The following is a 23,895-nucleotide window of genomic DNA, read 5'->3' on the forward strand; positions in this document are numbered from 1 at the left end:
AAGTCAAGTTCAGCCTAATTCCTGTGCTAGACTACAATCTTGAAAGCAGAAGACAAATGAATGACTGGACACCTGAGTGCTTTTACCTATTGCCCACACAAGCACATGGTACAGGGACAACAGTGGACAACATGAGAGGGGACTGTGAAAAGACAACACAAGGACTGCCAGAGCAAAACACAGAACACCCTAGAGACAGCTCTGAGGATGACATGAAGAGACACAAGGCAGGAATGGAGAAGGAGGTGGAGAGAAGTGAGGCAGAACTCACTGTCATCAACCAAGAAAAAAAAGTAATAGACTCTGGAAAAAGAATTGCAATGCCAAACACAGAAGAGGACATAATGCAGGACAGGATTAAACAAGAAACGTGTGCAGAATACACAAACTCAGCTTTGTGTGGAAAAGACACTCAAAGAACAACACCAAGTCCATCTGAAGCCCCACCTGTGAAGCAGCAATTCCTGACCACTGGAGAACCTCACAGCTCTGCACCTGACACAGAGGACCAAGCTCACCTGAGAGGACAAGAAATACAGAGCGGGGAGAAAACTGAGGACGACAGGATGGTCCAAACCCACCAAGTAGACAAAAAACTGTGGATGGAAGATGCAGAAAGTCCACTATACACTCAACATCGAGGCATTAAAGAGGACAAAGACATAGAAAAACAAGACGAAGAACACATCAAGTTTAAGATACAAGAGAAATCATTGGCGATACAAGAGAACAATCTACACATTGTTGCACCTTATCCCCCAAAGATACAATCAAAGTCTCCAGCAGAAGGCAAACTCAGCCAACTTGCTGAGTACAGTCTTGGAAGGAGAAGCCTCATCTGTTGCAGAAAGCAAAGGAATGACTGGAGAGCTGAGGGATTTTTCCTATTGCCTACAGAGACAGAAGGCAGAGGACTGACAGTGGAGCACACGACACAGGACTCTGAAATAAAGGACAGCACTGAGGATGACATGAAGAAACACAAGACAGGAATGGAGAAGGAGGTGGGGAGAAGTGGGTCAGAACGAACTGGCATCAGCCAAAAGAAGACAGTGATAATTCTAATTCTAATGCAAAACACGGTGGAGGACATAGTAAAGGATGGGTTTCAGGAAGAAAATTCTGAAGTAAACACAAATTCAGCTGTGTGTGAAACAGACACTCAAAGAAGGACACCAAGTCCATCTGAAGCCCCACCTGTGCAGCAGCAATTCCTGACCACTGCAGAACCTCACAGCTCTACACCTGACACAGAGGACCAAGCTCACCTGAGAGGACAGGAGGGCCACACAAATGGAGCCCCCTGCACACCTCCCACAGCCCTGAGAGACGAAGGGCTAAGAAATACAGAAACACAAAACAGACACGAGCCTGAAAAGGAAGAGGAGAAAAAGAAGACAGAGGAGGAAGAAGTGGAAGCCATACATAACACTGAAACAGAAAGGGAAGAAAATAAGCAACATGATGGAAATGGTACCAGCAGAGTGGAGGAGACAGAAAAAACAAAGAGCCAGTCAACAGGAAAATATGACGGCTGTGACAAAAATGACAAAGGTGAGGAGAGTGTGTTAGCAGAATGTAAGGAGGTGACTCTCAACAGAACTGAGCCCATGATGTTGCCTGGAACACAGATACAGGGAACAGTCTGCACTCCTGGAACTTCACAGAGCCCCGTTCCTGCCAACCTGCACCTTCACCCACAAGAAATACAGAGCGGGGAGACAACTGAGGATGACAGGATGGTCCAAACCCACCAAGTAGACAAAAAACTGTGGACTGAAGATGCACAAAATCCACCAGATACGCAACATGAAGACTTTAAAGGGGACAAAGACATAGAAAACAACAATGAAGAACATTTCAATTTAAAGATAAAAAAGAAATCATTAGTTATACAAGACAACAATCTGAAGGAGAAATCGCAGCACGGAGAGAAGAGAGACTTCGTGGCAGAAATGCCACCTAATCTCCCCCCTGTCAAAACACCTCATGATGCAGCACAGGAGTCCGGCTTAAACACAGTTGTGCTGAACTTTCCTCCTTCCCCTGAGCCCATTAAGCATCGCAGGAGGAGAAGAATCAGGGGCAGAAAGAAAAAGAAAAATATGGAGCCAGAAGGGGATGAACCTCCCCCAGCAGAGACAACGCAAAATAACTCCAAGGAGATGCAGTTCGATTACCGTGCCAAGACAGAGGGAGAAAGGAAAAGACAGACAACCCAGACTGTCAAGGAGGAGAAAGTGTCACCTGAGCCACTCAGACAGACAACAAGCGTCCACACTGGGGCCCGACAGGTTCAGCCTCAGATCTTACAGTCAGGTCCACAGCCTGGCATGAGGAACAGGTGCAACACAGAGCACATGTCTTCCTCCTCAGAAAGCCACTCCAATGGATCAGCTCACGGGGGAATATCAATGAACAGGAACACAGTCACATTCAGAAACAAGAGAGAGCTCACATCCAGTGCCAGGCAGGGGTGTGGACCTCCACAACAATTCTCAACTCGGGGGCGGCTGCAAAGCTCAGACACAAAGTTGAGCCCCCCTGGCTTCTATCGGACTTTAGTTTTCTGGAACAGCCAGATGAAGGACAGACGAGTGGAGAGATGGTCCACCTGCCCTGAAAGGATCACGCCCTGCCCCCAGGCACGCCCTTCCACCCACACAGACAGTGAGCAAACAAAAAGACAGTCAGACAGTGACAGTGCACCATGGAAACTCAGACGAGCTGAACGGATCTCTAGTGCCACATTTGCACGTACACAAGGAGGAAAATGTAGAGCTCAAAACATACAGAACCAGACAAGCGGACCCAACACCTGTCAAGTCTTTAAACACAAGAGGACCGGAGCCCACCTGACCTACTCTGAGGTAGTGAGAAGACAGTCTGGGCCTGGTGGGAGAGCACTCCCGAGTCAAACCCCCCCACAGATCACAACGGGGGGAATCACTGAGGACCTGGACAACAGCCTGTGACCAAGAACACTGACTAAGCACCTAAACAACTCACAACTTCATTTCTTCAAAAATAAATTTACCATATGCAATAATAGCTGTGTTTCTTTTCTTTCTACACTAAAAACCTGAGTCCATTTTGTTTCAGAAATGTAGAAGATTCCAGCACAGGTAAGGAATGATGGAGAGTCGTGTCCAGTCTGGTGCGACACATGAATTTTGTGTCTGTAAATAAATAAAGACAGACTTTGTTTATTCAATGCTTTAACAAGGTTTTGAAATAACTTATTTGTAATATATTAAGAAACTATAAAGAAAATTATTGATATTACTTTCCTACGTATAACCATACGTTATGGTTTGGTTTCACCAATACCCATCAACAGCTTTTTGGACTCTAATTTACAGTGTACCAGTAATATTACATCCCTACAATAAGTGAAATGATACAATAAGAACAATCACTCAACCCGATGAACGTCACATCAATACTTTTTTAATGTAATAGAAATTTCATAGATACGCTCTTGAGAATGTCCCTTTCTTAAAACATATTACTAATCAACCTGAATGTAAAACAGAAAACAGGCAAGATTTATTAAAGGTGTAAAACTCTCAACATTTTCCCTCATTCAATGTTCATGCAATGGATAGAAAATAAAGAGAGTTCATCCTTTACAAACCCTTGGATCCTACATGCTGACAACAGTTGAGTCTACAAGGAAAGCCCACTGTAGGTAGAAAAATAAATCAGACTCTTTACTGAGAAAAAGGTTCAAAAGGTTCAACAGATTCCTGGAAACTGAATGCTTTTTGAATCAATTGAGAGTTAAGTCCACAGGTAAATATCTATTATGTCCAAGGAGTTTGTGACTAAAGTCTGCTATACGTGTTTTCAGTAGAAACACTATCAAATGAGAAATACACTTGTATTAATATATATATATATATTTATGTATTTATTCTCTGGACTAACAATGACGAAACTGGTAGTTAAAGCTATATGTAACAGGATTTGTTTTTCATCTACAGCCAGTTCACTGAACCTTTCCCTGAGGCTGCACCTTCTTTCAAGTGTGATCTCCTCTTTTTAGCACAAGTCCATACGCTATCTGTTTATGATGAATTTGAAATATGGTCTTTAAATCCTTTCTCATTTTCAGAAATTGAACGTTCATGTCTCCACTTTCCACTCCTCACGCCAGAATGAAGAGGTCATACAAAATGTACTTGGAGCCAAATTCTTCTGATGCTACTCCATGTTCAACACAGCACAGATTAAATCTCCAATTGAATGAAACTCCTGGAACCTCTTCTGAGATTGATATCACTCACATGGACAAGGACCATGCCACTGATTCTGGCTCTGAGGTGAAAGAATCTCTTTTCAACACACTATAACAAAAATTGTTAAGAAAAAATAGTCATTACATCAGTATTTCAGAACTGGATTATGTATTGGACCACTTCAGGTTTTCACTGATAGACAAGACCTATCTTATGATGAAGATGGCCAAGCCTAGCTTCACAGGTAAACTATCATGTCTGATTACATTTTTGCTTGGGTTTTCTCAATTTTAGACACATTTCTCACAATTAAGAGAAATATGTGAGATCTACATTAAGTTTACCCACTGATGTTTACCCACTTCATGAAGTGATGAAGATGAAGAGGAATACTTTAGAGATATTCAAATTGATTCCTTAACTGGGTTGTCGTATCATGAAGAACATGATATGATATGAGCATGAACACACAAAATGATCCATTCAACATGTTTGGTCCAGCCCCTGATCTGGATGACAGGTTGTGTGATTTTGTGAATGTAACCAAAGCAGAGACTTTGCTGATGATCGTTTCTTATGCAATAAGGCATTGTCTCACTAGCGTGGCAATTGTTGATCTACTCCAGTTGATAAATGTGTTGTTTGGTATGGATGTAGTTGCATATTCCAAACATCTTGTCAAGGATGTCAGGAGGGACGAACCGTGGAATGGCAGGAGAGCGAAATAGACCCTAGGGGCGTAGGGGCGAGATGGGGGTTAGCCCGGGCTCAGCTATTCAGGGAATGCCGTATAGAAACCTATGCCCTCAGGGCATGAGCAGGAGTGACCTGGTGCTAGGCGGGTCTCAGAACATCTGAACCTCAATGCTGACCGAGGAGCAGAGCAGAAGCAGGAAGTAAATAGGCTTCACAACAAGACACACTAGAAAGACATGAATAATCACAGGGAACTGGGAACAGGAGAGAAGCAGAGCACCCTCTAGGTGTACTGGGCGTGACACTTCTGCTTTCAAAGATATTTAACAAGTCCTCACTGACCTAATTCCTTTTCTATTGAAAATCATACATTGGAACGTACTGCAGATTGGATGAAACAAAAGATAAACAATGTCCTCACTGTCACCAGTTTTGTAAAACAAATAATCTAAACCAAGGCCATTTTTTTCAGAAGTGTTCCACTCACGCCACAACAGCAGTGTCTCCTTGAAAAGCCAGATGGGACAGATCTTGTGTCATACAGAACACAAAGAACAAACAGAGACAACTGTGTGACCTACAGTACTTGATGGTGAGCTGCACAAGCAAATGTCAGCGCCAGGAAAGATTCTGAATGAAAATGTAAACTTCTCGTATACATTTAATAGTGATGGAAGTCCAGTTTTTAATTCATCCACATTTTCAGTTCATGTAATGATGAACGACTTTTCCCCCAGGAAGTGAAGCAAACGCGGGGCACTTGCCTGTGTGTGGTTTGGTAAAGGCCATCCCATGGTGGGAAGTTTTCTTCACCAGGTTGTTGAGGACGCCAAGTCGTTGGCAGACGCTGGAGTTCAATGGATGAGAAGGACAACAACATGTGTAACAAGTAAAGTCATGGGATTGTGTTGCTGTGTGGATTCTGTAGCAAGACTCATCATACAGAATACCACACAATACACACTTATGGTTGCAGTCCATCCTGGTAAAGTGCTTCTGAGGCAAGTTAAATGTCCTTTGTCAGAACTGGAGTATCAAGACATACAGTGCCTTGCGAAAGTATTCGGCCCCCTTGAACTTTTCAACCTTTTGCCACATTTCAGGCTTCAAACATAAAGATATAATTTTTTTATTTTATGTGAAGAATCACCAACAAGTGGGACACAATTGTGAAGTGGAACGAAATCTATTGGATTTTTGAAACTTTTTTAACTAATAAAAAAATGAAAAGTGGGGCGTGCAAAATTATTCGGCCCCCTTGCGTTAATACTTTGTAGAGCCACCTTTTGCTGCGATTACAGCTGCAAGTCGCTTGGGGTATGTCTCTATCAGTTTTGCACATCGAGAGACTGAAATTCTTGCCCATTCTTCCTTGCAAAACAGCTCGAGCTCAGTGAGGTTGGATGGAGAGCGTTTGTGAACAGCAGTTTTCAGCTCTTTCCACAGATTCTCGATTGGATTCAGGTCTGGACTTTGACTTGGCCATTCAAACACCTGGATACGTTTATTTGTGAACCATTCCTTTGTAGATTTTGCTGTATGTTTGGGATCATTGTCTTGTTGGAAGATAAATCTCCGTCCCAGTTTCAGGTCTTTTGCAGACTCCAACAGGTTTTCATCCAGAATGGTCCTGTATTTGGCTGCATCCATCTTCCCCTCAATTTTAACCATCTTCCCTGTCCCTGCTGAAGAAAAGCAGGCCCAAACCATGATGCTGCCACCACCATGTTTGACAGTGGGGATGGTGTGTTGAGGGTGATGAGCTGTGTTGCTTTTACGCCAAACATATCGTTTTGCATTGTGGCCAAAAAGTTCGATTTTGGTTTCATCTGACCAGAGCACCTTCTTCCACATGTTTGGGGTGTCTCCCAGGTGGCTTGTGGCAAACTTTAGACGAGACTTTTTATGGATATCTTTGAGAAATGGCTTTCTTCTTGCCACTCTTCCATAAAGGCCAGATTTGTGCAGTGTAAGACTGATTGTTGTCCTATGGACAGACTCTCCCACCTCAGCTGTAGTTCTCTGCAGTTCATCCAGAGTGATCATGGGCCTCTTGGCTGCATCTCTGATCAGTCTTCTCCTTGTCTGAGCTGAAAGTTTAGAGGGACGGCCAGGTCTTGGTAGATTTGCAGTGGTCTGATACTCCTTCCATTTCAAGATGATCGCTTGCACAGTGCTCCTTGGGATGTTTGAAGCTTGGGAAATCTTTTTGTATCCAAATCCGGCTTTAAACTTCTCCACAACAGTATTACGGACCTGCCTGGTGTGTTCCTTGGTCTTCATGATGCTCTCTGCGCTTTCAACAGAACCTTGAGACTATCACAGAGCAGGTGCATTTATACAGAGACTTGATTACACACAGGTGGATTCTATTTATCACCATCAGTCATTTAGGACAACATTGGATCATTCAGAGATCCTCGCTGAACTTCTGGAGTGAGTTTGCTGCACTGAAAGTAAAGGGGCCGAATAATTTTGCACGCCCCACTTTTCATTTTTTTATTAGTTAAAAAAGTTTCAAAAATCCAATAGATTTCGTTCCACTTCACAATTGTGTCCCACTTGTTGGTGATTCTTCACATAAAATAAAAAATTTATATCTTTATGTTTGAAGCCTGAAATGTGGCAAAAGGTTGAAAAGTTCAAGGGGGCCGAATACTTTCGCAAGGCACTGTATGTAATATGTAATGAGGTTAACGGGCCATCCCTTTTTATTAACCTCCCATACTTCAAAATAGTTTGGAGCTTCACACCTGATTACATGAATTGTGTCACTGTGTCCGTCCTTTGGATGAGACGTAAAATTGAGGTCCTGACTCTCTGTGGTCATTAAAAATCCCAGGGCGTTTCTCGAAAAGAGTAGGGGTGTAACCCTGGCGTCCTGGCCAAATTTCCCTTTGGCCCTTACCAATCATGGCCTCCTAATAATTCCCATCTATGAACTGCCTTCATCACTCTGCTCTCCTCCCCACTGAGAGCTGATGTGTGGGGAGCGTTCTGGCGCACTATGGCTGCTGTCACATCATCCAGGTGGATGCTGCACATTGGTGATGGTGGAGGGGAGTCCCCATTACCTGTAAAGTGCTTTGAGTGGAGTGTCCAGAAAAGTGCTATATAAGCAATTATTATTATTACACAAATCATTCATAATATCATCATCTAGTGCATCTAATGAAGCACATTACATTTACTCAAATATATTATTCATTATTTACTTCCCACCAATTTCAGTTTCTAAGCCTCTATGAAGCATATTCATCCCTTGCTTTGACAACACCCAGTTGAACAGCTCCAGCTTCCAGCCTGTCCACCAGCTCGATTAGAAAATGACCAGCTGTTTCCAGCTTGACCAGCTAGCATCCATCTTGGGTACCAGCTTGACCACCTCGAAAACCAGCTAGACCAGCAACAAACCAGCTTTGACCAGCTTGGAGCAAATATGTATTTTCCACTAGGGAAATCGCTGTATTTATCGTCCATCACTTTTGTAAACCGCTTTGTCCAACACAGGGTCGCCCATCTCGGCAAGCAACGGGCACAAGGCAGGATGGAACCGAATCCGCATTAGCAATTGGATCTTGAATCCCTATCAAAGGCTCAAACGAACTAATTGTGAAAAAGTGAATCAAATGTACACCCTTATCGATATTTAGTTTACTTTTTAAGGATTTTAATAATATTTGCGTTTTCACAATTTACACTCGGAGACCTTATATTTAATCTCAGTAGGGAATCGTACTGTACCTCCAAGGTTTCCTGAAAACCCAGTTCTGTTCCAAAAACTAAGAGAATTTGACCGGTTACGGATCTGAAGGAGTTAAAGAGAAATAACAGCTAACGCAAAACCCATATTAACCTGCTGTCGGCAAGCGGAACTCAGTTACATTCACTCTTGTTTCTTAGACGAACTCTAAATTCGTCGGAGCATTAAGTTTACGTAAGTAACTGAGCTATTAGTACTGTATATAGTTTGTTTTTCTAAACGTGCTTTAACACTACGTGTTAAATTATTTGAATGTAGACTATGAAATGTTTATTTTTATAATCGAATGGTTGTGAAAGTGTAAAAATATTTATCATACCGACATTTATTTTGGCGTTTAATGTTTATGAGGGCTATAGGCTACATTACACACTCCAAACAAATACACGTGTTAAAATGATTGCCCCGTCTCCGACAGTATTAGGGAATTATACACTTTAAATGTGCGAATTCATATAAACAGAAGCGAGAACGTGACGTGCTTTACAAGAAAAATGTGTTTAACAAAGATTCCCATTTTATTGATTGTAGGTTCTCGAACAAGTATTAAATTAATAGTTATTTTAAATTTGACAACCATCTTAATTATTTGTTCAAAAACAACAAAAAATCACGAACAGGGAAATGCTGATTAAGTCAAATCAAATCAAAGTTTATTTATCAAATGCACAACAATACGGCGTGCAGCAGTAGTTGCTGGCAATGACATGTCTTTTTCTGCGAGCTCACATAAATTACAAGAATCACAAAAATTCACAAAAACACAAAACTCACAAATTTGAGGTTACATTTTTGAAATTGAATAAAACTCAATGTGAGTAGAGCTGTTATGTGTTCATGGTGTATGCAATATATACATGTAGTGCAGTTATGCTGAATAAAGTGAGAATTGTGTGTCCATGTAGCCATTACAGGTGATTTGCTAAGGAGCTACAGGTTGGCTATTTAGCAGTCTTATTGCCTGGAGGTAGAAGCTGTTCCGTAGTCTGTTGGACTTGGACCGAATGCTTTGGTACCGTTTACCGGACAGTAGGAGGGAAAACAGTTTGTGACTGGGATGACTGGGGTCCTTGAGAATGGACCTGGCCTTCTTCAGACATCAAGCTGAGTAGATCTCCTGGATGCTTGGTAGCTCACAGCTGGTGATAAGCTGCCCTGACTTCACCACCCTCTGCAATACTTTGCGATCCCTATTTGTGGTGATTAAGTCACCACAAATAGAGGAAATTCATATTCAGAGTGAATTCTGCTTGCATATTTAGCAGACGATGGTTATCAGGAGATAAGATGAAGTATGTTATTTCAATGTTTTCCTACGTCCCACTTTGGTGTTTTTTGGTGCAGAGTTGTAGTCATGCTTGAAATCGCATTCTAGAGGTGAGATACTGTACTCTGGTTGAATTGACACGGAGTGACCCAGTAGCAGATAACCAACCGTGGCTTTCAACTTTTTCAGTAATCTTGCATAAATGTTCATCTTCATGATTGTGAATTTAGAGCTTCCTTTTGTCACTGCTGTTTGTGTCTGGAAAACATTCCTGGTAACTGGTGGTGTTACTAGGTTTCTAAAGTTGACCAGTTTTACAGACTCTTGCAAAACGTTATATGTACTGTAGATTTAGCTTAGTAGTGCTGAGAAAAAAATACGTTTTGTTCAAGAAGAATCTTAAGACGCCACACACAGAAAATGAATTACAGATACAATTAAATAAAAAATGAACATATATAGAAAAACAACTGGTATAACTTCATAAAATGATAAATTCTGAATTTTATATTATATAACATCAGTTTTTCATATTACTTTATGCATGTGTATTGCTTTTTTCTTCTATAGTAAATACATTTTCAATGGGTATTCCTGACTAATGCCAACCTGTTTTTTATTTAAATAGAGCCAGAGGACATGGGTTAGTGTATTAAAACTGTAAAGGAGTCACAAACTATCTAGTGAGGCTGGCAAAGCTGATACCCTGAATATCCAGTATCACCTGGTTGATACTGGCTAAGTTTTTTGGATAAATTAACAACTGGAAACAAAACAAGATAAATGGATAAAATGGGTGTGTTTAGTTTCTTGAATGTGCATGTTTTTTGTGTGTGTGTGTGTGTGGGGGGGTTCCTGTTCTGATTCTGAGTGGTGTGCATGAGTAGGACAGACAATTTTAGTTTATTGTGCAATGTATTATGTCTTCTCTGTCTCATTATTTATGTCTTCTCCATGCAGGATGGAGGTCTCAGGCCACTCACTTGAGGATTTGTCGTACCAGCCCTGGGTGCCCGTGGAAATCGCAAGCACTTGTTTTCTGGCCAAAGTTCATTTTGGAGAAACCTCCTACCAGTTGCTGCTATCAGACTTAGACTTGGTGTGGCATGAGCAATTAAGCACAGAAGCCATCAGACAGCGGGCACAGGTTAGAAAAAGCTTTGGTATTTAGTGATAAATTTAGTACGGGCAGCGTAGTGGCATGGCTGTTAATGTTGCTGTGTCATGCTCCCTGAGTTGTTTGTGTGGTTTTTCTCTGGGTGGTTTTTGTGTCCTCAGCCCTTCCCAGATTCATGCTAGGCTAGGCTAATTGGCATCTCTGAATTCTCTATATTTTTGTGTTTCTTTTGATGGGCTGCTTTCCTGTCCAGGGTATAGTCCTGCCCAAAAGGAATGCTAGTTTCATGGGCTTTGGGTTATTGTGATCCTTAAAACAAGAATATGTGGTTTTCAGGTAAAGGATACTGTTACAAAGGGGGGGTTATTCAGAAATAAAGTAATTAAAACATATAAACCTGAATGGTAGATGTGATTTGAGGCACTTGAGTTCTTTCTGAAAGAGTCAAACTTGTATAGTCCAATATTTAGCAAGGAATGATAGCCTTATAAGCAACACAAAACATTACACAATGTACAGCCTGAAATATTACACTATACACAAAACCTCTTAGAGGCCTGCATCCTACAGACCCATAAACCTAGAATGTTAGGCATGTAACTGAAAAATCCTGCCCTCGTAATAAAAGCATACATTTTACGATCAAGTCTCCCTTCCTAAAACATGGATGCCCAAAAGGGGATGGGAATCAATCTCATTATTCACCAAATGAGGAGAGAATGTGTTTAGCCCGAGGATAGCACAATAAAGGAAATCAGAATTTCCTAAAATAAGTAGGACAGCAGTCTCTCTAAAATAGTTAAAATGACTTTGCCAGAATCTGGTCTCCGAGACTGATCAGAACGAGCTGCTCTCGCCTGGCACAATCCTAGAGGAGGAGGATGTTTCTTGTCTCTGTCTCATTCTTGCCTTGAATTTCTTTCCTTGTTTTGCTGCCATCATTTTATTCTGCCTGTTTCAGTGTTTGTTTTCACAATGAACAATTTGATCATTACAATAAACCAGAGCCATTCGCCAGAAATCTCTTGTCTGATCATCGGTGGTTACCTGTCTGTAAGCTCAGCTGCAGCTACGATAGGTAAACCCCTCCACTGAAACTCAGTGCATTATTTTATAATAACAATACAATGGAAAACTACAAACATAATCAGTCAGAGCAGGACAGGAATCTCAGCAACATCAGTCATAGCAACATCCTTTTTTTCATCAATGTGTACTGGGAGGCTGGAGCACTGTGTATCAGAATCTGTATCCTTGTATCTAAATCTGTAATTGCTCATTAGATAGACATGTTATTATGTGTCCTTCAGAGATTATGGCTACAAAGAACCATTTATGATTGTAGAATCTGACAACAGTATGTACCCTTATACATTGGAGGAAGGATAATAAGTAATTATGTATGAAGTGTGGTATAAATAAGCAATATTACTAAAAACAAAAATAAAAAAAGTACCCTGACAAAAATATGATTAACTCCATTTATTTCATCTAAACATTGAGGCAGTAGAAACATCCCAGTGGTTTTACGGCGTGTATGGCTCATGCCTACTGCTTTCACCGCAGGAGCTGAACAGGCGTCTGACAGCCCCAGTATTGTCCGTCTTCCGTCACCTGCGTAAGGTGGCCCAGCCCAGGCTGGAAGGGGCCGAGCACGGGGCGAGCGAGGCCGTGTTCTCGCACGAGCGCGTCCAAGACAACCTGCACGTGCGCGTGAAAAGTGAGCTTGCAGGAGTGCCCTTCTACTGGGAGTTCCGATGCACACCAGTCCCCGTCACGGTGGTAAGATCCGGATTTAAATGCTATTCCATCGAAGGGGGAGGACAGTCAAATAACCTTTGCTTTTATGGGCTTGTCTGGGAGCCGATATTCATTGAACTCATTGCATTTTCCGAAGTACTTCCTGTATTGCTTTCCTTATGGGATCCTTCCTCCTGGAATTCGATACAGGTGGTCCCTGATATACGTGAGGGTTAGGAGGTGGAAAGTCGCAAACTATAGTGAAACAACATATAAAGGGGAAGTTTTCCTCTGAAGAACGATGTCAATATGGAGGGCTCAGGACCGTGTACATTTTGCCTGTGCGACTTAAAGTAAGAGGCTTTTTCCATAAGAATTAATATCATGGTGTCTGGGTAGGGAGCATAAAATAAACTAAATGTGTGTTTCACTTGTAGCTACCTAATGCAGTATGGAGGGCCCTGTTATAAGTCCAGGTTATGTTCCTAACTAACGTAACAAAATGGCTTAAGGGTAAATTAATAGTCATAAGAAATAATGTAATTAACTTGAGATCCTACCAGCATACAGGTCATGTACATATACAATTTATGTACCTAGAACCCATAAAAACCAAGAAATATATGTAAATAGTTCCACTAACTCCATGGTGCCCCACTGTGGCCTCGTTGAAACCGACAAAGTCGTTCACTGCCTTAAACAGATAGATCTGTTTTTCACGCATTTAGTTAGCGATCAACCTTGGGTCTTTTTTTAAAAAAAATTAGTACTTTTGCCACAGACTAAGCATCAGAGCTTTTTGACTTTTGGGAAATGTGTGCAGGAGGGGTTTCAAGCTTTTGCTTTAGGTGGGGAGAGGGTGAGGCTTCTTGCATTTTTGCTTTTCTTCTCACTACAAGAGAAAATGTCCTCCTTCATTTATGTTTTCTGTGTGCAATGAGCAGCTCCACAAGAAAATATTTCACGTCTGAAATGTGTATATGGTATGTTTCTTATCGTATCCTTCATCCTGGGGACACTTATAAGTCACAGACAAGCATGTCGTGTGCTTGGATATATCAGCCATATCACCCTGCAACTCACAACTGGCAGCCCGCTGAAGCTAAGCAGGTGTGAGCCTGGTCAGTACCTGGATGGGAGACTCCTGGGAAAAACTAAGGTTGCTGCTGGAAGAGGTGTTAGTGGGGCCAGCAGGGGGTGCTCACCCTGCGGTCTATGTGGGTCCTAATGCCCCAGTATAGTGAGGGGGACACTATACTGTAAACAGGCGCCGTCATTCGGATGAGACGTAAAACCGAGGTCCTGACTCTCTGTGGTCATTAAAAATCCCAGGGCGTTTCTCGAAAAGAGTAGGGGTGTAATCCCGGCGTCTTGGCCAAATTTCCCATTGGCCCTTATCAATCATGGCCTCCTAATAATCCCCATCTATGAATTGGCTTCAGTACTCTGCTCTCCTCCCCACTGATAGCTGGTGTGTGGTGAGCGTTCTGGCGCACAATGGCTGCTGTCACATCATCCAGGTGGATGCTGTACATTGGTGGTGGTGGAGGGGAGTCCCCATTACCTGTAAAGCGCTTTGAGTTGAGTGTCCAGAAAAGTGCTATATAAGTGTAAGCAATTATTATTATAGACCTGTGTGCAGCCCTTGATTTGGTGTGTGTTAAGAATCTGTATAAATAGCTGTTCATCGGGGTAAAAATAGCTTTGTATACAGCGCTTACCATACTTATTAAAACCGCCAATTACATTGGAACACAAACGTGAGAAAGGCGAATCTTGCTTAAAGATATCAGAAAATGTTACATACTGTAATTGTAATGTATAGTTCAAAAGTCTTAGATTTCCAGAAGACAAGAGGACCACATCATTCACACCTCTAAGCATTACTTTAAATACAATCCAGCAACAAACAAATCTGCATTCCCAATCTCCTCTTCGTAAGCACAGTGGACACCTCTGGAGCAATAAATTGACCCTCAAAGTTTCCCTGTTTACCTGAGATATAAAAGAAAGTAATACACTAAGATAGCTGGCGTGGCATGGTTATGGACTTCAAAAAGAGGGCTGGCTGTAAAAGAATCCACAAAAAGCGGTATCTATCACTTTTCAATGGAGTGTTGATTATTAAGAAACTTGAGGTTACCGGTGTAAAGGCAGTTCTGCCAGGAAGATGATGTAAAGTGTATCTCGCCGACGTTTTCCGTGACGCACGTGGTTTGGGAGGCAGCCATAATTCACAGCGGCTGGAGATCTCCAACAGGAACTGGCATCTTCAGGATACACAGTGTCAAAACTTTCAGTTTGCTTTCGCACATGTGGCATTCATGGCCGGGTTTCAGGGTAGAAGCCTCTTCACTTAAAAAAGGCAACTGTTAAGATGATCCAAATGACAGTGGGAACCATGCCGTACGTTAAGATTCAATGCAAATTGAAAGTTAGGGCATGCTCATCACCGCAGTGGTTGGCATAAAAGAAGCTGAAGCTCGTGTGAGGAAAATGCTCTATGAGTTGGGAGTGGGTTTAAAACACAGCAATCTGTATATGGCAATCCAATTCAGTCCTTAGATGACTAAAATGTAAATATGCAGTTCATCAGATTCATTTGGGTATCATCAGTTTAAAGGCATTGTCAAAAAAAGGTAAAATATCACAAATGTCTTGACTCTCTGTGGTCATTAAAAATCCCAGGGCGTTTCTCGAAAAAAGTAGGGGTGTAACCCTGGTGTCCTGGCCAAATTTCCCATTAGCCCTTACCAATCATGGCCTCCTAATTATCCCCATCTATGAATTGGCTTCATCAATCTGCTCTCCTCCCCACTGATAGCTGATGTGTGGGGAGCGTTCTGGCGCACTATGGCTGCCGTCGCATCATCCAGGTGGGGCTGCACATTGGCGGTGGTGGAGGGGAGTCCCCATTACCTGTAAAGCGCTTAGAGTGGAGTGTCCAGAAAAGTGCTATATAAGTATAAGAAATTATTAATTCTTATTATAAATGCACACAGCAGGAAGAGTTAATTTTGTACAACAGAATACTAGCGCAGTGCGGTACTTACAATACAGTGGCCCTGCGGCGCAAAAAGATAAACAAAACGGATGTGTTGCAGACACAGGCATGTCCACATTTTTACTTTGCACCTCTGCTCTGTTTGTTTTTTTTTGCATCCTTTGAATTTGCATGCCCACGTTTTTCAGATGGTGCCACGTCTTTTTTTTATCTGTGGCACATGGGTTTCATTTGCTTGTCTTTGGCACTTCTGAACCACTGTACTTTCTGTATTTCCCCATGGAAGTAGATAAGTTCCACCCTGGTTAGTCACAGATGTTCTCTTTCGGCACGGTCAACCTGATGCGTGGTGCCAAAACATGTTTTCATTTGGCAAGTGACTAAAACACCTTGTTTGACCAAGATCATTTGTTCTCTGTTAGTTTATCGAGGCTTAGATTTTTATGTAACACTTTCACCTTTTTGCACGCCAACTGACCAAAACAATACCAGAGCACTCTAATATAAGTCCTCCTCTGAGGAGCTTCCAGATGTGAAGAGAGGTGACTGAGCTAAAGCAAAAAGCAAAAAAAAAAAAAATCTTACTGTAGCAGCTTAAATGTATGCAAAAATATTGTGTTAAAGCAAATGACATTTTTCAGGGCAGTTCTAGTTTTGCTTTGCAAAAGGGTTATTTGTATTATTTCAATTGAGTTACAGATTCAGTAAGAACACACTTGTTTCATGCTTGGTCTATCTGTGACTCCAGTGCAGTATGTTCCAGGTCAATAATTTTGCGACTCCTTTTAGTCAGACTGTCAGCCAGATTTTGCTCTCAGACTTCACTTATGGGTGTAATTCTCCTATCCAAAATGAGCACTGCGTATATGAGCTACACAAATGAGCGCTACTTTTCAGGCCGGTTGGAATGTTTCATCGCAAATGTTTTTTGCTCGGGCATCCTGGGCCAAAGCAATGCAGACCTCACCGTGCTTTGCGTTTATTTGCAAAAATGCAATGTTTTCATTTATGAACAGTCACAAAATATTGGAATATCAATACATTTGCTAAGGATATACCTATTCTTTCAGACTCCTAATTTCCCCTTGAAAGTATTTTTGCTTTTCTATATTACTTAAAATATCACTCGGGGAAGGCTGCGGTCAAAATGTGCAGTAAAGGGCCACTTACAGCCCAGAATCTGTTTGTTAAGCAGTTAAAATTCCAGCTGCGTCACATTTGTCACCTCCTGACTGCCACATTTCCAACTACTGTGCCCGCAGCACTACCAAAACTTCATTTTGTCCATGTCCTGGCAGGCCACTCTGCCAAGCTCTGCAGTTATTTCTATTTCTGCGGTGAAATAATAATACCAAGGACTGCCAGCCAACCTATTATTTCAGACACTGCAGTAGTACAGCAGTGTCATCTGGCAGGGCTGCTGGTAGTCTCTCATTTTTCCATTCTTAGCCTAGGTTGAAAGACCAAAATGCTGCCAGTGGCACTGTCTATCAGTGCTATACTGCACCAGAAACTCTGAACACAGGTAGAACAGTGCTCTGCACCTTGGCTGTGAGCTGGTATTTGTGACAAAATAAATTTGCAAAGATCCACACAGTTATGAGAATAGCGCTACAAACATGAAGCACTTGTTAAAATGTTCATTTTATATTTCGGCGCTAGTGTCCAACGAAGCTTTAGTCACCCAGTTTAATTTTCTTTTCGTTCAGGCTGCCCTGCAGCGGCTTTGCAGCGGATTTGGGTCCCAGGCAGTTTTAACTCGTGAGAAAAAAAAAAGAGAATGACATTTGAAAGTCTACAGGACGTAGAGCAGGCGGAGAATGAAAACACGTACCCTGCACCCTAATCTAATGAAAATGGCAGGCCTGTAAAAAGAAAAAAACAGAATGAAAGCTGAGGAAGCTATTCAAGGGCGCTGTGTTTTCATCAAAATGGTGGTGCAAATAAATTAAATCCATACATTGACAAGTCCAGATGATGCTGCACATTGGTGGTGGTAGTGGGATTCCCCATTACCTGTAAAGCGCTTTGAGTGGAGTGTCCAGAAAAGCGTTCTATAAGTGTAAGTAATTATTATTAAGTGGAAACACAAATTTTCCCTTGCTTGCTGTCTTCTGATTTGAACATGACAGTCAGTTCAAGTTTCTCTTTGTCCAAGTGGATGCTGCACACTGGTGGTGGTGGAGGGGCGTGCCCATTACCTGTAGAGCACTTTGAGTGGAGTGTCCAGAAGAGTGCTATAGAAGTGTAAGGAATTTCTGTGAGGATTTCTTGCAGGGCCCTAATGGGCATATTAGCTCCTTCTCTCCAGCTATTTCACAAACCTGCTAATGAAACGGCCGCTGTTTATTGGAGAAGAATTATCAATCCGTTGTCAACAGCCATATCACTCTGCATCTCACAACTGGCAACCCACTGAAGCTCAGCAGGTGTGAGCCTGGTCAGTACCTGGATGGGAGACCTCCTGGGAAAAACTAAGGTTGCTGCTGGAAGAGGTGTTAGTGGGGCCAGCAGGGGGCGCTCACCCTGCAGTCCATGTGGGTCCTAATGCCCTAGTATAGTGACCGTAAACAGGAGCTGTCTTTCGGATGAGACGTAAAACCGAGGTCCTGACTCTCTGTGGTCATTAAAAATCCCAGGGCGTTTCTCAAAAAGAGTAGGGGTGTAACCCCGGTGTCCTGGCCAAATTTCCCATTGGCCCTTACCAATCATGGCCTCCTAATAATCCTCATCTCTGAACTGGCTTCATTACTCTGCTCTCTTCCCCACTGAGAGCTGGCGTGTGGTGAGTGTTCTGGCATATTATTATTATTGTTATTAATTTCTGGGAGTCAAGTCACTGACAGCTGGCTCTGCTGACTGCCTGCCACAGACACAAAGGGGAAAAAAATCACACATGACTCATGACATGCTCAAGGCAGGTGGAATTTTCACTGGTGTAATCAGAAAGTAAAATAAGCTAAAAAAGCTAAACCGGCCAGCCCTTGTCTACCAAATCTGCATGCAGTTCTGTTATGTTTTGCAATCGGGACCAAAAACAAAACAGAGTAGAAATTTATAGACAGACAGTTTCCGCCATATGTATTCATGCCTCCCATGCAATCGGAACAAAAGTGATCATCTATGGAAAAGCTATACAGTATATTGTACTGTAACGCCTCTCAAGCTAATTACATTATTAGTTATGTTTCATTATATGTTTCATGAGTATTATTTGTCAGGGGTTCTGGATCGATAGGATGCCCCACCATAAGAGGCATATAAAGATCCAGAAGGGGGTGCAAGAGTTTTTTATATACAGTTCTGAATTTTTCCAATTATAAGGCAAGTTTTTACAGCATTTTTTTAAAGCAGAAACGTAAGACACGCCTTCTTATCAAGCTTCTCCCAATTTTTGGTCCTTGAGTCACTGACTTTATTTGTTGCTAACCAGGAAAGTCTTCTAAACCAAATTTTAGGTACCAAAATCCCATAGAGACAGACCGTTCCACTCGCAGTCATTGAATAATGGTATTGAATCACGTCTCGTCAGTCTCCGTGCTGAATTCCAGAGATACTTGCCGGATAGAACAACAGCAAATCCTACTTGGAAACTTGTGGGAAATCCATGCATTTGTGAGGTACAGTCCTCGCCAAGAGAACATCCGAGAAGAGTTTTTATGAACTAAAATCAGACACAAATGCCCACGACATCTTCCATCAGTTAGTTTTGGTTGAAATACTTTCCTGTCTGACCAAAAGCAGGTGAGCACGTCTGCGCGTTTTTGTCCTATTTTCATCTTCCAATCTGTACGAGATTGGATTCTCTGCACTTTTGATGATCAAAGGTAAGACTGGAACAGACTTCATGTTGAAAGTGACTTGTATTGTGCTCTGTCTTCCATAGACCTGAGAATTTTAAAATTCCTGGCAAATGTGCTGAATCCCAGCTTACATTGCTCATGTTTGAAGCCAACTCTTAAATTAAACTGAAGTACAAATGTGAATCTGGGTCATACTACCTTCAATCTAGTTTCACTAGTGATTACATTAAAAATGTTTTATTGCCGAAAGATTAAGTTCCCATCAGCAATTGCAATTAAATACATTTTTTAAATGTTTAAATAAAATTATTAGCCCCCTACAGCAAGGGGGAGGGCTGTGGTTTTGTGATAACTGAAAGGGGGTATTGTGTTTCAGTAGCTGAGATCCGTTTCCCTTATTCATTTTGCTATAAGTTACGTTATTTAGGAGTGTAACCTAGACTTATAACGGGACCTTTTTGTACTGTATTTGTTTAGCTACAAGGGAAACCTACACTTAATCTATTTCATGGTCTTTGACTGACTTTTAGACCATTAATTCTTATGGGAACTCATTTATTAATGCTTTAATTCGCACGGGCAAAATTTACTCTCTTCACTTCATAACCCTACACATTAGTTCTTGTGGAGAACAATTCTACCTTTATACACTGTTTTGCCACTTGTCATGATCTTGTCATGTTGTCTAACGGGGACTGGCTGTACCGTGATAAGGCAAGAATTATGTTAAACAAAGTGTATTATTCGGTGACTGGCCCCGTTTCTAAAATTGTTTTAAAGAGACTGTTTTGGTCAAAACCTTCTTAGTCAAGATATAGCTCCAGGATCCCAGGTCTTTTGAGATAGATATGCACAGTGGTGTGCATAAGGAAACTTCTCCTTTGGTAAGTTATCCAGCTTGGCCTTTTTTGCTTGTACTTTTAAATTTAAATTTCTGTAGTGCGTGAGCTTTGAGAGGTTTGTCTAATTGGCTACAAGTCAGCTATTTCTTGGAGATCTGTTGTATTCAGTTACATGAGAATGACATCAGATTACTAGGCTGGTCGACTGTTCACTGTCCCAAGGACTAAATCACGGACATTTGGTGACTGTGCCTTTTTTGTCGCTGCTCTAGAGTTGTGGAATAATCTTCCTCAAACTTCGATAGACAAATTCTTTCACTCTCTTTTAATTCCAACTTAACATTTTGTGAAGGCCTATATTTAATTGGCATACGTCCTTATAAACCTAAGTGCTCTTGTTATTTTCTCCTTCTTTTTCCTTTATTCACTATGTGCAGCATACTTAGCTTTCAAAAGGCACTTTATAAATAAAAGTTATTTTTATATTTATTATTTTGTTGTTGTGTAAAAAGCCTTTGATAACCTAACCTTGTAACCTCATATCACTTATCCCTTGATGATGAATTCAGGCAGTTTGGATTTTAGATAGATTCCTCCTTCTGGAGTAGTGTAGTATTATACAGTATCTCCACCTGGATGGCTTCATCTTTGTAGTTAAAATTGCATTATGGTCTGAGAGAACCATGGGGAAAAATTGGTGTTCCAATAGAATTAAGAGTATAGTCACGTCTTTTTTGAATGTTTTGAAAGTATGTGTAGTCTCTACCAAAGTAAAGGTTTATTCATGCTGAAAAGAAAAGCCTGCGCATGCTGACACAGCTACCTACTGTACTTGAAATAGTTTCTAGCAGTTGATATCATGTCAGTAAATTCAAAGCAATTGTTAAAGCTGCCCAAAAAACATACTGTAGGCTTGTGCGTTGGTGACAATGAGATTAGATTGGTACATTATCCATATTTGTACTGCCAGTGGCCTTAGTTCTTTGATAAGCCAAGGTAGAACTTAGGGTCTTTTGTGGTGGGTGTACAAACATTAATATGACACTCATTTTGCCACAGTTGTGAAGACTGATTGAATCCGAGGGTCCCACGTGTGCCTCTTATAGTGACATAGCAACATTGCCCTCATGCAGAACCAGAGCGTTCTTATATACTAACTTTAAATCCTCTAAAGTTAAAGAGATAAAACCTTAATTTGAAACATTATTAAAGCAATCCGTGCTTTATTTAGTGCCTTATAAATTGAATTGAATTATGAGTGAATCTGCAGCAGATGTATCCAGGCAGCCCATGTAGCAAGGATCTATAGCAATATAAAAAGTACAAAGGTATTGACAAATCCGCAGATCCTTATCACTCCACGAAGCTGGCCTGTGAGTTTTTTTCTCCCATCTCGGCCGTTTCAAACTTGTCGTTGGTCTCACAGTGGCGTCTCTCGCCTGTTTCCTGTCTGGGTCCTCAGTTTGGAGGGACGGTTTGGTCTAGGCAGTGACTGGAGGTATGATGCACCTTCTGTGTCTTGACAAACGAGCATTCTGTGCTCACAGGGATATTCAGAAATTTCAGTGTTCAAATAGTCCCTTCTCCGGATCTGTGCTTTTCAATGACCTTATCCCAGAGAAGTTTAAAAAGAGAAACTGAAGCAAAATAGTTCAAATGATTAAGAATGGATGAACTTGATTAAAACCTCGTGCTGTTTTGGCCACCTGCTGCGTTCTTGGCTTGCCTCTGTCACTGGTTTTGATCAAATAGTGTTTTGCAGATGCCCTGTCGCATTTTATTCACTATGTACTGTCTAACAGAAATAGGAAGGCTATTAAAAAAAAAAGTCAGAAAGGAGCAGGGAAACTGATCCTTGTGGTCTGTGCTTCCTTGTTTGGTTCAGAACAGCAGTGTGTCTGGAAACTGGCGGCCTATATTATGACCAGCACCGCAGCTGACCAACATAGTTACCATTTTTACACAAACCTCAACTTGAGCTTTTTTCCCCTTTTTTTCTGGCTTGTAGAGTTTCTGTTTCTGGCAGTGTATTTTTAACTGGTTTAATTTCATATTAGCTGTGATTTCAGCAAAGACACCTCTCTGTGCTTCCTTTTTCACTGCTTTTCTGTTCCAATTATGCAGCAGAAACACTGTGTATATAGAAAGTGAAAGACTGCATTCTAAAACCATGTTCTTTTGTTTGGAAACTTGGGTAAGCACTGCAAAATAGTTGCCAAACAATTTATTTGTATTCCTAGAGTACACAGTTTGGCTAAAGTGTGCCATGGAACATTATATTCTTGGGGAATAATTTTGTAAATGATAGAATAACCAAGATAAAAGCAGTGGCCCGTAAAGCTTGTAAATTGTTCGATGTTGTAATTGCTTTACTCATTGGCTTATTATTTAAAAAAGAAGATGCAGCTGGGTAATATATCGACCTTATTTCTACATTTTAGATCAATAATTGTGTGAATGAAAGCTGAAACAATTAAAAATATTTTTTTAAAATATTTAATAAAATGTTCAATATTTTCTTATCTATATGCTAAAACGTTAAAAATGTGATTCCGCTTTCAAATGCTAAAGCATGAAAAAATGTTATTCTCACACCTAATTGCCCTTCCAGTAGTTTTTAGTTCTGCTTCTGCCACCTCTGACCCGGAAGGCACCAGCCTGCAAGAAGATACAGGTAAAGTCATAAAGCTGTAGAAATCAGACTGTGGCCTGGGGTCATTACCCCTGACCTGGCTCGAGTGAATTTTAAACAGACACCTGCAATTGTACGTGACACGGACTTAAAGGTGGGATAACATCAGGAGTAGCCTCTGCATGCCATAAAGGGTATGATCACTCTTAAAACCCCATTCATGGTAGTAACCTGACTAGACTGTAAAACCCTCTGTAACACTGTTGTAATTCAGGGCACTGTGGGGAATACACCTTTTGTGTGTCACCTTTGGCGCTCTCAGGAAATGTATATTTTTGTTTCAATTAAAATAATCTAAAACCTTCCCTGGACTCCTAACATCCCGACAGAGCCATTTAGGTTGTATTTCAGTTCTTTTTTTTTTAGGATTCTGAAAAGAAAACTGTGTATGGATTTAAAACGGTTAGATTCAAATGATACAATGTGTTCATCGTTACAGAGAAGGAGGAGAAGGACAATAGAACAGCAGAGAAAGTAGTCTAGTTCAGACTGGTTTTAAACGAGTGTTGTGAATATTCTGCAGCATTATCGAATTGAATTTTTAAAACTATGCAATTTAAAGGGAGCAGCCCTGCAGGGAATCAGAGTAATTAGTAATAATTCCTTATACTTATGTAGCGCTTTTCTGGACACTCCACTCAACACACTTTACAGGTAATTGGGACTCCTCTCCACCACCACCACCAATGTGCAGCACCACCACAAGTGCTGATACAGAATATAGACAAAC

General features: G+C 41.3%; 1 protein-coding gene and 1 pseudogene across 1 annotated transcript in view; both read left to right on the forward strand.

Annotated features, from left to right (window-relative positions):
* Positions 1-212: 212 nt before the first annotated feature.
* LOC148648827 (uncharacterized) lies at positions 213-8,851 on the forward strand (annotated as a pseudogene).
* The window catches only part of nhej1 (nonhomologous end-joining factor 1), a 116,508-nt gene continuing 101,354 nt past the window's right edge, over positions 8,742-23,895 (forward strand). The window contains exons 1-3 of the mRNA XM_088606824.1: positions 8,742-8,874; positions 10,928-11,114; positions 12,651-12,866. Of these exons, the coding sequence (XP_088462950.1) occupies positions 10,929-11,114; positions 12,651-12,866 (402 nt within the window). The 5' untranslated portion in view covers positions 8,742-8,874; position 10,928. The remainder of the gene's footprint in view (positions 8,875-10,927; positions 11,115-12,650; positions 12,867-23,895) is intronic.

The sequence above is a fragment of the Lepisosteus platostomus genome, chromosome 14 (genome assembly GCF_059453375.1).
Source record: "Lepisosteus platostomus isolate fLepPlt1 chromosome 14, fLepPlt1.hap1, whole genome shotgun sequence".
In the NCBI taxonomy this organism is placed as follows: Eukaryota; Metazoa; Chordata; class Actinopteri; order Semionotiformes; family Lepisosteidae; genus Lepisosteus; species Lepisosteus platostomus.